Raw genomic sequence first — 12,469 nt, 5'->3', positions numbered from 1 at the left:
TGTCATATTTCTTATAATTAACTAACTTATCCAATTTCCTTAATTCAATCAAATTAGTTAAATAGGTCTTATATTAAGAACCGGAAGAGTATTACTTTGATCTTTTATATAAGACCTTGTTTGACTTTTATTTTGGTCGTAAATATAAAGCCCCAATGTACTTTGTCTCTCGTATTTATATATATTTTTTCAAGGTAGTTCTTCTAACAATGGTAGTTCTAGTCAATACATTTAATTAGTAAGAATATTTTTTTAAAAAAACAACATTAATTTATTACAAATAACTAATTTAACCTATTTTCTTAATATCTTTAAATTAGTCAATTAGTTTTTATAATTATAACGGGAGGTAGTACATATATAACTACATGAAAACCAAAACAAGGGCAACAATTAAGAGAATCATATTGTGTCATGGCCTGGATAAATCGAAGTGGCCCCAATTATCCAATAAGAAGTCGGGATCATGAGCATCGTATACATATGTAACTAAAGGGACGTTGACTTTCAACTAGATATTAAAAACCAGCCGGCATTTTGGGCCTTTTCAAGTGACACTGGCCCCCGAAAAATGAAGTCCTATTCCCTGACGTTACATGAATTACACAAATTCATCGCCACCCCCTAGAAAAATAAAATAAAGAATAACCAGCACAAAGAAAAAAGGGGGGGGGGGGGCTGTGATTATTTTAAACAATGGCTTATCAATCTGCTAGGATGATATTTCATTTCAGGTCGCAAGTTTGCTAGACGCTCAAATAAATTAGGGGAAAAAAGTACAGGTGAGGACACGATGAGTCGGAGTACGGTTCATTTTCTGTTCTTACAAAAGGCCCGTACAAAGTAAAATTATAGAAAGAAATGTAGTTAAGAAAGTATAACTCTTTTTTTTTTTTTTAACCCCGAGGGGTTAGGTCAACTGGCTGGGGCTATCCTAGCTTAACCACAGGTCTCGAGTTCGAGCTGTGGGAATGCAGCACCCTGAGGAGCCAGAGGGCGCCGACCGAAAGGTTCCTTGCAAGCCCTCGATCCGGATTAGTCTGGGGACGTTGTCACGGCTGAAAGACGTCTATTTCCCTGGGATACCGGAGGAGAAATCCAAAAAAAAAGTATAACTCTTTTTCTTGCGAATGCGGAACCAGGGTGATGATGACGATCAGTATTATTATGGTAAATAAAAATAAAAGTACTAGATGAATTTGATGTATTTGAATTTCATTCGAATTTCACCGAATTTGTGATGTTGTTCTTACCTCGGGAATCTTTCAATTCCGATGCCTTATGTGTGACCGATAAATAAATAAAAATAAAGAGAATCTACGCAATATGTTGTGTATAATATGGAACGGAACGGAACAAAGATAAAAGAGGACGACGTACGCTCGATTTATTCCGTGTTTCGGGGTGAAACGAATTTGATTTGGAATATGGTAATGGGAGCTGGTACATGACTATAAGCTAACTACATCCTACTTAGACCTAGGTCTTAAATCTTATAATGTTGATTGGATGATGGGATTCAGGATGTAAGAACAAGCATTAATGCGATCATTTTATAAATTGCGACTGACTAATAACCAGTATTAAAAAAAATTACGTTGAACAATCTTGTTTGGGGTCAATAACACCCGTAGTTGACCGGACAGGATCAGTTGGCTCAAATTTGCGGGCGCTATTAGATACGTTTACTTTAATAAGTAACAAGGAAATTTACATTTGGTATTTTTTTAATCTGAAATTCACAATTGATATGTAAAAGACATTGAATATAATGTCCACGTCTTTTCTTTTTAATACATTCCTTTAAAGTGCTTTCTCTCTTGTTAATATATTTTTTCAGATATGCATACTGCTGTTCAGTTTTGCAAGCCTTTTAGAGTTTGACCTCCTCATAATAAAGCTAACTGTATTGGAGAATTTTTTTTAATCACATAATCAATAGCAATATTAATATGCATTAATTAAATTACCATTATTTATTTATTTTTTTAAAAGAATGTACCTGTAACGGGGCATAAATTTCCTCGGATGTAAATATAACTCTGATCTTATTACTTTTTTGATGAATATGTACCCTAAAAATTGAAAGTGGTTAAATATGAGAACAAAAGGTAGCTAAGTGTAAATTAAGGAATCATGGAGTTTAATTTTGATGAAACGATGAGTCAAAAGAAGCTGTTGGCTAGCAATAGAATACAGGAAATTAATAGTATTTGGTGGCTGACGGGAGAGACTTTGTCATGGATTGAATTCAACCCATAGTTTATTATTTACAAGTGTGACTGATTACGCACATATATGATTAAAATAAACAAGAGCAGTTTTAATTTTTTTGTAGTGGTCCCGTGTTTCTCGTTACTCCTGAATCCTCGTATAAATAGAAGTCCATCATTTTGCCAAGTAAAGTCATATGTTGTGATCAATACCAAAGTGTTACAACTTTTTGACACGGTACAATATATATATATATATATATATATATATATCTCAGGCTATATATTATTGCCTTCATACCATTTATTTGGAAAGTGTCCCTTCACAAACCCAAAACGTACTCATTCCTTTTAATTTTCATGGGTCGAAATAACCGCCGCAGCCCTTTTCCCACTCACCAGATCACCCGCATTCAACTCAACATCTTTGTCATCGTATGTACCTCGATCGGGGCATATGCGTAGATTGCATTTACAGAGAAATTCTTAGGTATCCTGGGAGTACCACGTCACTTGAACACTCTTCAATAAAAACGCGCCAACTCATTCAATTGTAGGCCCACTTATCAGCTTATGTTACTCGTTTTCAATGGAAAATATTTCACGAAATTATTTCACAATTTTTCGGTAAACACTTTTCTCAAATTTTCTCTCTCTCCTCCTCCTTTCCCTACCTTCTTTCGTGACTCTTTTTTCTCCTTCTTTTTCATCTTCTTTCTTATTATTCTTCACCGGTTTCTCTCTCCCCATTCTTCTTTTCGCCAATTTTTTTCTGGAGACGAAAAATTGCAGTATAGCACACTAAGGTCCTGAGCATAATGAATTGCAAGTGAGACATAGCATTTTTGCTGAAAAATAAAGAGCTCAGGCCAAGTGTATGTACAGCATTTGTTCAAAATTTTTAAAACCCCTCTGGCGCCATTTTGCTGTTGCTAAGTTTGTTGAAGAATGAAGAATGGAAGATGAAGGAAGGAGCTGAAGCGGGGGCGAGCAAAAATAGCACTCATAATCTCAAGATTCATGCAGTGCTCATGGATAAGATGCTGTCCGGGATGGCACCCCTCAAATGGCTTGAGCACCAGCTAACCTTGGCTGACATAATGCCGGCGGCGGTGTAGGGCATTATGGCGGTGGAGATGTGGTGATAGTGGGAGACGTTGAGTAAGAGGGCTTTTCAGGTAAAAAAAGAAGAAGAAGAAGAAGAAGAAGAAGGGTCAAATGGGCTGTTACGACAGGAATACTGGAAGGAGGAGAGAGAAGCTAACGAAGGATGATGGAAAGATGGGGAGGAAAAGTGCAAAAGAGGCAGAAAATTTGAGAGAGGTGTAATGAAAAAGAGGGGAGAGAAAACAGTTGTGGTCGAATTTTTTGCACAATATTTTCCGTTGAAAAACATCCACAGAAGCTGACAAGTGGGCCTGCTATTGATTGGATTGGTGCGTTTTTATCAGAGAGTATTCAAGTGACGTATTACTTCCAGAATACCTAAGAATTTCTCTGAATTCACAGTAATTTTTTTAGGCACGTATTATCTTTCGTTAGAAATAATTTTATTTAAGGTATTATTGGATATTAAATATGAAAAAAATTTTGAGTAAAAATTTAAACCATGAATCATACATTCAGTTAGCTTGATTTGCTTTAAATCAAAAGGTTTAACCGCATGAGGACTGAGTACTCCGCACGCGACATAATTCATGGCCGACAATTGATACCTCGCGACCACGAGTTCCATGCATTCGTTGCCTTTTTTCATCTTTCAATTTATTAATTTATTTTTTGTTTCTTTTTTTTTTTTAACCCGCACGTCGTTATATATTCATGTCACTTTATATCTCTTCCATAAAAAATAGTGGATTTTCTAAATATGAAAGCCATTAAAATGAAATTGTGGCAGACAAAGTGGAAGGTTGTTAAGTGAGAACTTGGATGCTATCCACACTCCATAAATTAATACGTGGACCTAATATAACTTCACAACAATCTTGGATGCTATCCACACTCCATAAATATTCACTCATTATGATCTTCATTATCGGTAAGTTTTTTCATAATTTTTTAATATGAAATCCACTGTCCAAAATATTTTTAGAACAACCAGCTGACTTTTATTGAGGACACTTTTAAAACTTCAAAAATTAACTTAATTTATTAATTTATGTAAATTAATTAATAGTGTACTCATTTTAGAGTTCTTGATTTTATTTTAAAATAATCATTTTAAAATTTTAATAAATATTAATTAGTCTTGTAGTCATCAAGATTAATTATTAATAACCGAAAATTCTATTGAAAAATCTATTAAAAATAATATACTCCAGGCAATAATTTATATATGCATATAGTTAGTTCTATCGTATTCTACATAAATAACAGTTATTTCAAGAGTGATGGAGTCCTTATTAATTAATATTTGTATACTGTTTTTTTGTTTGGCCACATACAAATTCTATACTTTTTTTTTTGGTCAATTAATTATACACTGTTTAACTACACTATAGATGCACGTTTTATTGTTGTGATTATTTGTGAATGTAAGAAACCCGAATTGTTAGGCAAGGTAATTGTTGGCCGTCAATCAAACCAATGAGGGGCGGGATGTTGATTAATGGGTTAATGACTTTCTATTAATAGTGGGAAATGACCCTAAATCCACTTTGATTGCCCGCGAGATAATAATATATGATTCGAAAGCGATGTTCGTTTGAAAGTGTCCAAGGCGCAAATTAAGAACGACGACTGGTGTGTAAAGTGTAACAAACCCACATGTCCATGACTATATATGCATGGTTATTCTTATCCACTCTCCCTTTCTTCAACTGGTCAATCAACTAATCAGTGTCTCGACAAAAACGGGAAAAAGAACGGAAATCTGCGGCTACTTCGTGTTCATCCTAATTAAGCAATATCCCCCCTAAAAATTATTTTTGCACATCATAGCGGTTATTATTAAACATATATTTTTATTTTTTTCTATACAAACAAAATTCAAACCTGTCCTTCTCATTGTAATAACACGGTTGTTTTCCACCTGTTTGATTTTGCGTATCTAAGATATTCAGAAGCTGTTCATGATTCAAAATCTTTTATGCAGTGCACCATGGTAATTTATTATGGTAACTACAACCTATCTGGAAAATAATTAAAACCCCTAATAGGTTCTTTGCAAGAAACGAAACTGGGAAAACGGAATATGAGAGAGAGGCCATAAAGATATATGAATACAAGTTAACTTTCTCTGGAAAACACCCCAAATAATTGAAAATACAAATTAAAATTTCCTGATTTTCTTAAAAAATTATTATTTTATCGTTAATGACATGAAATTACAAGCACAAAAAAATCTTAACCGTGTTTACTAAAACATTAAAAACGTAAATATCTGTTATGAACAGTATTTAAATATTTTATATAAATCAAAATTACTTAAAAAATATAACATTTTTATGCAGTGTTTTAAATTTGTTAACAGATAAGAATAAAAGTAAATGCTTTAATATGTATATTTTTACTTGAAAGATGCATATATATTGGGATTTTTCTTATGTGATCTAGTATCAAACATATTTGCATATAAGAAAGTTACGGTCACATTTTTTTTTTTGACACACGAAAAACATTACGCCGCAATAAAACAATACCGCATAGTAATATGACGTTGGCGCAAAAGAGGTCAGCGCAAAAGAAGAGTTGGGCGAGAAAGTGAAGCGTGTGAACATTGAAGACAGAAATACAGTGAATATGATAGTAGAAGAAGAGGGGGCCGGAAAAGCTTCCGGAATGACAATGGGTCCACGTTGAACAATAAGCGCAGCAGTCAAAACCCACGTTTAAAGAACCCACCCCGCCACCGGGTTCGCAAACCGGCTTCTACACAGAGAAAGTCAAAGGAATTACCCCAACCCGCTCTCACAAATTTCATCCACGTCAGCTTATTTTGTTTCCTCATTTTGATTCACCTATCCCCCTAACCTCACACGATGATGACTAGGTCCTTCCGCCCCTGTGTTAGAAAATGAGCTGAGAAGAGAGCCACACACCCGAAGTAACGAGGGGGGGGGGGGATTATTCAGGGTTGCTTAATAATGTAATGTATTTTACCCCATATTTCTATTAGGTGAAATGTGTATGATAAAAAAAATACCTCATATTTCTCTATAATAAACGAGTGATTATAATCTATATTCGAAATATATGCCAATCATTTATAATATATGAACTAAATAAAATATTTTGAGTAAGATTCATTTTAAACACATTTTAATTTTCTATGTAGTTAAAACTAATTTAAGTGACATTAAATTTAATATTATTTAATTCAGTTAGCCATCAAGAACAAGAATGGATCCAAATCCAACTGTTTGAAAAGTCATTCAATTATATTCTTTCCTCCTCTTTCCCCCCTGCGGAGGCTTTTTGTTTTTTCTGCGTTTATTCACTTTCACGCTGGCCAGACACGGCTTCCCCTACATATATTCCCCTTCCCTATTCCCCCAACTGCCAACGAACTCCAACGTAACCATTCCAATTTTCAACTCTGTGCCCTCCTTCCTCAATCTTTCAACTTCTCTTCTTCTGCACCGTTTGAATTTCTCTCATCAAAATCCATTCTTTCTCGGCTTCTTGATCGATCATATGGATCACGAGATTGATGTCCCTCCCTTCTTTATCTGCCCCGTTTCATTGGAAATCATGAAGGATCCGGTGACCGTGTCCACCGGTATTACCTACGACCGCGAGAGTATTGAGAAATGGCTGTTCTCAGGGAAGAGCATGACCTGCCCAGTCACCAAACAACCCCTATCGGACGACACCGATCTCACCCCCAACCATACCCTTCGCCGATTGATTCAGGCCTGGTGTACCATGAACGCTTCTCACGGCATCGAAAGGATCCCCACGCCCAAGCCCCCAGTCACCAAGACCCAGATTTCCAAGCTCATCAGAGACGCTTCCCGATCACCTCACTCCCTGACTCGCTGTCTCCGAGAACTCAAATCTATTGCTTCCGACAGCGAAACAAACAGACGCTGCATGGAAGCTTCGGGTGCTGTTGAGTTCTTAGCATCCATTATATCCACACCTCACCCCAGGCGGAGCCTAACCAAGACGAGGCCTTAGGTATCCTCCACAACCTCCACGTCTCGGAAGCTAGCCTAAAATCTCTCATAACCTTCAGAAATGGAGGGCTAATAGATTCCTTAACCACGGTCATGCAGAAAGGAGTCTACGAGTCACGAGCCTATGCAGTCCTTTTACTGAATTCAATGTTCCAAGTCGCTGATTCTTCACGCCTGTTCAACATAAGATATGAGCTATTCGTTGAATTAGTGCAAATTCTCAAAGATCAAATCTCCCAGCAGGCTACATACGCGACGCTGCAAACACTGATCCAGCTCTGCCCGTGGGGAAGAAACAGGCACAGAGCAGTAAAAGTAGGGTGTGTTTGGGAACTGATAGAACTGCTTCTGGATTGTGAGGAGAGGAAGGTGTGTGAGATGATGCTAGTGTTGTTGGATATGCTGTGTAGTTGTGCTGAGGGAAGAGCAGAGCTGTTGAGGCACGGGGCAGGGCTAGCCGTCGTGTCGAAGAAGATTCTGAGGGTTTCGACTATGGCGAACGAGAGGGCGGTGAGGATTCTGCTGTCTGTTTCCAAGTCCTCGGGGACTGCCAGTGTTGTGCAGGAAATGATACAAGTGGGTGCGATGGGGAAGCTGTGTTTGGTGATGCAAATGGAGAGTGGGAGCAAGACGAAGGAGAAAGCTAGAGAGATTCTCAAACTCCATGCTCTCGCATGCAAGAACTCTGCATGCATGCCCGGCAGTTTGGGTTCATACTTAGCTTGAACGCCGAGCAGATTTGGCTTTCCGATCTCTTGATTTTACTATTTCAAGTCGCTCTTTTTGGTTTTGTCGTATTGTTTGTACAGGAACACAAAGTTGTTTGGACAGGAACGTATTATGAACATCCATTGGCATCAAGTATGGCCCATTAAGGAAAGGTTCGGTGTCAAATTGGGTTTCTCCGCACAGTTTCTGATAATGCGACAATAAGGGGAGGCTAATTAGGTGTCAAATGTGGCACATATATAAATGGGCTATTTCCATGGGGGGATCCATTTCGTTTTCTTCAGTCTTATTCTTCTTTTCCTGTTTATGTACCCCCGTGTTTGTAAATAATGGACAACACTTGTAATTGAGCCACTTTATAATTTTTCAAAAATACAGGATAGTATAACCAAGTGGGTGTACATACGTATATAATTATTAGGACCAAGATCAAACAACACGATTAAAGAACAGTTTAATGAGGTAAATTCTAAAATGATTAAGAAGAATCAGGCGTTAACTTTAAGAACAATTATATGATTGAAATTATAATTAATTGTGAAGCGCGAATACGGGAAAATTCTGGAATGTATGATATGGGCACAATAGCATTTCTATGAACGCAGTTGAGAATTTAGTGAAAATATATATCAGCACGCAAGATTAAAAGCTTTGACCATTTCAACATCCGGTTATGCATATGCAAGAACCGTTTTACAAATTCCATTACTTTGGAGCTTCACGTTCACCCATGCCCAATTGATGATTACATTGCGATGATTTGTTTAGTTTTCACAGCCAATAATAATTGACACAGAATGCGCCTCCAGTGAAAAATTAATATGACATGTTCTCCTAATTAAGAAGCAAAATAAGTGTTATGCGTTACCCGAATACTCCTGGTCTAGTGGTGACGGGCTAGGCCACAAGTGAGGCGAGTCTCTGCTCTTTGAGGGCGGGGTTCGAATCCTCACTTGTTAAAAAGGGTACCGGGGAGGGCTTACTTGTCGCCCGGCCCGAATCCGGACTAGTCGATCGCTCGGGTACAACTGGCCCAAAGAGGCTGGGGCTCAGAAAAGGCGCGGTTGGATGCCGGATGGTTTATATAAAAAAAAAAAGTGTTATGCGTTTTTAATTTGTTGGTCAAGAAATATATGTATGTGAATAGAACTCCAGGCATATATAAGGAAGACGCAATTTAAACTCAGAGACGTGGCTGTTTGCTTAAAAATATTGTAAAGCGGAAAAGCAACTTGTAAAGAAGCTTTATGGTGCGCGTATGTTTGACCTGAGAATGCATAATAAATGAAAGAAGTCTGATAAGAATGGCATAGGAAGAAGCTAAGGCTGAATAATGAGGAAGCCGTGCGGGTCCTTTAATATTATCGATGACAAATATTCTTATCGCTCAAATTGCTCATATATATATATATAGACACACACACACACACACATAGACAACACATCCACATGGTTGGTGCAAAGCTAGTTAAGCCACAGCTTGCACTTCAATCACACCCCCTTCTATATGGCGCATCAACAGCGTCATATGTGAGCATTCTTATGGGATAACTGCATACTATTCATACAAGCAGCTGGGTTCCATTATACGTACACATGTTAGAAGGGAACAAATTTAAGTCAAGTTACTTATATCTATTCGGTCTAATTTGTAGATAAATTTATAATTGTCCATAAATATTTCAGCAATCAGCAGTAGCAAGATAATAAGTATCTGTGTTTCATGAGTGAATTTATAAGTGTACATACTTATTTTAATAATTAATAATAGTAAAATAATAAGTGTCCATATAAAAATTTACAAATCTTCATTTATATTACCAGAGCCGATACAAAAAGTTTACAAGTATTTATAGGTGAATTTACTAGTACGCAGATACATTTTAACAACTAACAATAATAAAATAATAAGTGTGAGTGAAGAACTTAATCTAAGTTTTATTCGATAAAAAATTTCTCAAGACAACTGTATCTATGCTGAGTCATATAAAATATTAATTATCCCCGTTTGATTTATATCAATATTATTTTGGGCTCTTCGATCTTCAGCTAATATTAAAAAAATGATTGCGATTATTTAAAAAAAAAATACAACTTTATCTTCAAGCAACTGGCCAGCCAAATGAATATATGCGTGGGTGTGTGTGTGTTTAATATTCCATATACTACATTATATATATAAAAAATGGACATTTGTTGACTCGAAGTGGATAGTACGTGGGAGGATAGTTTCTTGGATCATGTGCGTTCTGGGATCATGTGCTGCACATAGTTTGAAGTTTGTGATTTCTCTCTTTTCCAAGTCTATACTTTCAAACTTTGAATTGTTTCCTCGTCAACCAAAAAATTAAAAAGAAAAAAAAAATAATTGGTCGTTTCTGGTGAGCTTTGGTCTTTGTACGAGGCCAACTCGCTATTATATGGAGCTCATAAATTTGGCAGGTGTTAACATCATCGATTTGGCAATTACCACAGCTTACATCGAATTAGAGAAGAGAACGAGAAACGAGCTCGAGAATTGGCTACTGATTACATGTAAATGACAAAAACCTTAATACATAAATTTGATCTGAATTATTAACCAGCAGCAACCAGATTATGACGATCGTATTAATTATTTCACAGGGGTGACATTTGAGATTTCCTGGGACACAAGTTGTAAACGATCCGAATACTTGTCAAATTAGGGTTTCGCTAACGCTAAAGCTTAAACGCAACCTTCAAACCTAACCGTACGTGGACTCTAAACTCGTGGCACTCCATTATTTAATACTCCTCTTGTAATTAATATATAATCTAATCATTGAGTTAATCTTGATTCTAAATATAAGACTTATTTATCATATTTATCAATTTTTTCTAAATTCTCTCTATTATTAATACTCCATAATCAAATAGGAGAAGAAGGGACTGTATTAAGAAGACAATTTTAGTATTTTAGGAAAAACATCATATTTTGCATAATTAACTAACTTATCTAATTTTTTTAATCTAATCAGATTTTACATTAAGGAGAGGAGGAGGAGTATTTCATTTTTGGGTAAAATATTTATGCCATTTATTTATTTACGTGTTTGTGTATATCTATTATCCGATGCGTATATCTATATATCGTTGCTTTCTAGATCATCAAATAATGTTTCCGATCGAGGGGCCACGGAGGCATATCGATTTCGAGCTCACTCAAAATCTGCAGACTTGACACCATGAATATTATGCATCAAAAGAACTTCAACCAGCGCACATGAAGAAATGCTTGCCCCCAGAATCATCATGAAAGACCAGAATGGATAAAACGAAACTGATATGTCTATAAATGAAGAAACTAAACGTGTTCAAGAGCTCGTAGAGTTTATCAGAGCAGGGGTGCTTTAGATATATATATAACTAACCCCGGGAGTATGTCTGTTTACATGTTGGAATTATGATGCATTAATCATATACATATATAACTATATGGAAAGCAAAACAAGGGCGACAATGAAGATAATCATATTGTGTCATGGCCTGGATAAATCGAAGTGGCCCCAATTATCCAATAAGAAGTCGGCATCATGAGCATCAGCACCAAAAAGAGGGAGCTGCGAGGAGTGCAAGCCAGAACCGGACCACATCATATCATGCAAATCCGCCTCTTCACCTGGCAATGGCGGCAACTCAAAATTCATAGCATCGTGACTACTGTTGCTACTACAACGCTGATCAATTCCATGATCTTCCAGATATTTCGGCATAGAGTTGAACCCATACAGGTACATTTGGTTACCCTCACTCAATTGGGATTCTGTCAAACACCCACTCACACCAAGTTTATCATCTTCTGATGGCAGACCCAAAACTTCTGCGCTTGGTGCTGTTGAATCTGGCTTTTGATTGAGGAAATTCGCATAAACAAGTGCAAGATCAATATTTGGAGCATCAGACACACCTGAGGAGCTACATGAAGATGGATTTGCTGCGCGATTACAATTATCTCCATGAGCTGAAATCTCGGGAGGAAGAGAATCCCCGGATGGTTGTCTGAAGGAGGTCTTACTGCCACGTCTGTTCTTCCGGCAGCCACCGCCGACGGGGACATTGCGGAGTGATCCTCCTTTGGTCCAGTACCTTCTGCACCCCTTGCAGAAGTAACGAGGTTGAGTCAAGCTGTAGTTATTGTAATAGCAGAACTTGGTGTTGCAAGACCCACACCTGGGACAGTTCGGTGATATCTCTACATTAGGCTTCCACCCGCTACTCTCCATGATTACTTGCTCTACTTTCTGCCTGCATCTGCCTCCTCAATCAACAGCACTGAGAAACAATTCTATCTCAGGAAGAGGGGTTAAGAGGTGGACGAAGAGTTATATTGAGCGTCGGGTTGAAGTTAGTATAGAGATGCACATGACATGAGAGCCAATCTTGGAA

General features: G+C 37.1%; 1 protein-coding gene, 1 long non-coding RNA gene and 1 pseudogene across 2 annotated transcripts; 2 read left to right on the top strand and 1 right to left on the bottom strand.

The window, feature by feature from the left end:
- The first annotated feature begins 899 nt into the window (after window positions 1-899).
- On the top strand, window positions 900-4,896 carry LOC114740859 (uncharacterized). The gene is made up of 3 exons (XR_003739722.1): window positions 900-1,109; window positions 2,132-2,141; window positions 4,886-4,896. It is a non-coding gene; the product is annotated as an uncharacterized LOC114740859 (long non-coding RNA).
- Window positions 4,897-6,809: 1,913 nt separating this feature from the next.
- On the top strand, window positions 6,810-8,059 carry LOC114740858 (E3 ubiquitin-protein ligase PUB23-like; annotated as a pseudogene).
- A 3,503-nt stretch (window positions 8,060-11,562) lies between these two features.
- Window positions 11,563-12,306, bottom strand: LOC114740822 (dof zinc finger protein DOF3.5-like). The gene has a single exon (XM_028929070.1). It carries the CDS (start codon window positions 12,304-12,306, stop codon window positions 11,563-11,565), a length of 744 nt encoding a protein of 247 aa, XP_028784903.1.
- Window positions 12,307-12,469: the final 163 nt, after the last annotated feature.

The sequence above is a fragment of the Neltuma alba genome, unplaced genomic scaffold (assembly GCF_004799145.2).
Source record: "Neltuma alba isolate B1F8T4 unplaced genomic scaffold, ASM479914v2 tig00003187_pilon, whole genome shotgun sequence".
In the NCBI taxonomy this organism is placed as follows: domain Eukaryota; kingdom Viridiplantae; phylum Streptophyta; class Magnoliopsida; order Fabales; family Fabaceae; genus Neltuma; species Neltuma alba.
The sequence above is the reverse complement of the archived record's forward strand: the minus strand, read 5'-3'. Positions and strand labels throughout refer to the sequence as shown.

Bases quoted from the DNA above. Each gene is read 5' to 3' on its own strand.
- LOC114740822 (XM_028929070.1), bottom strand. From the start codon at position 12,306: ATGGAGAGTAGCGGGTGGAAGCCTAATGTAGAGATATCACCGAACTGT.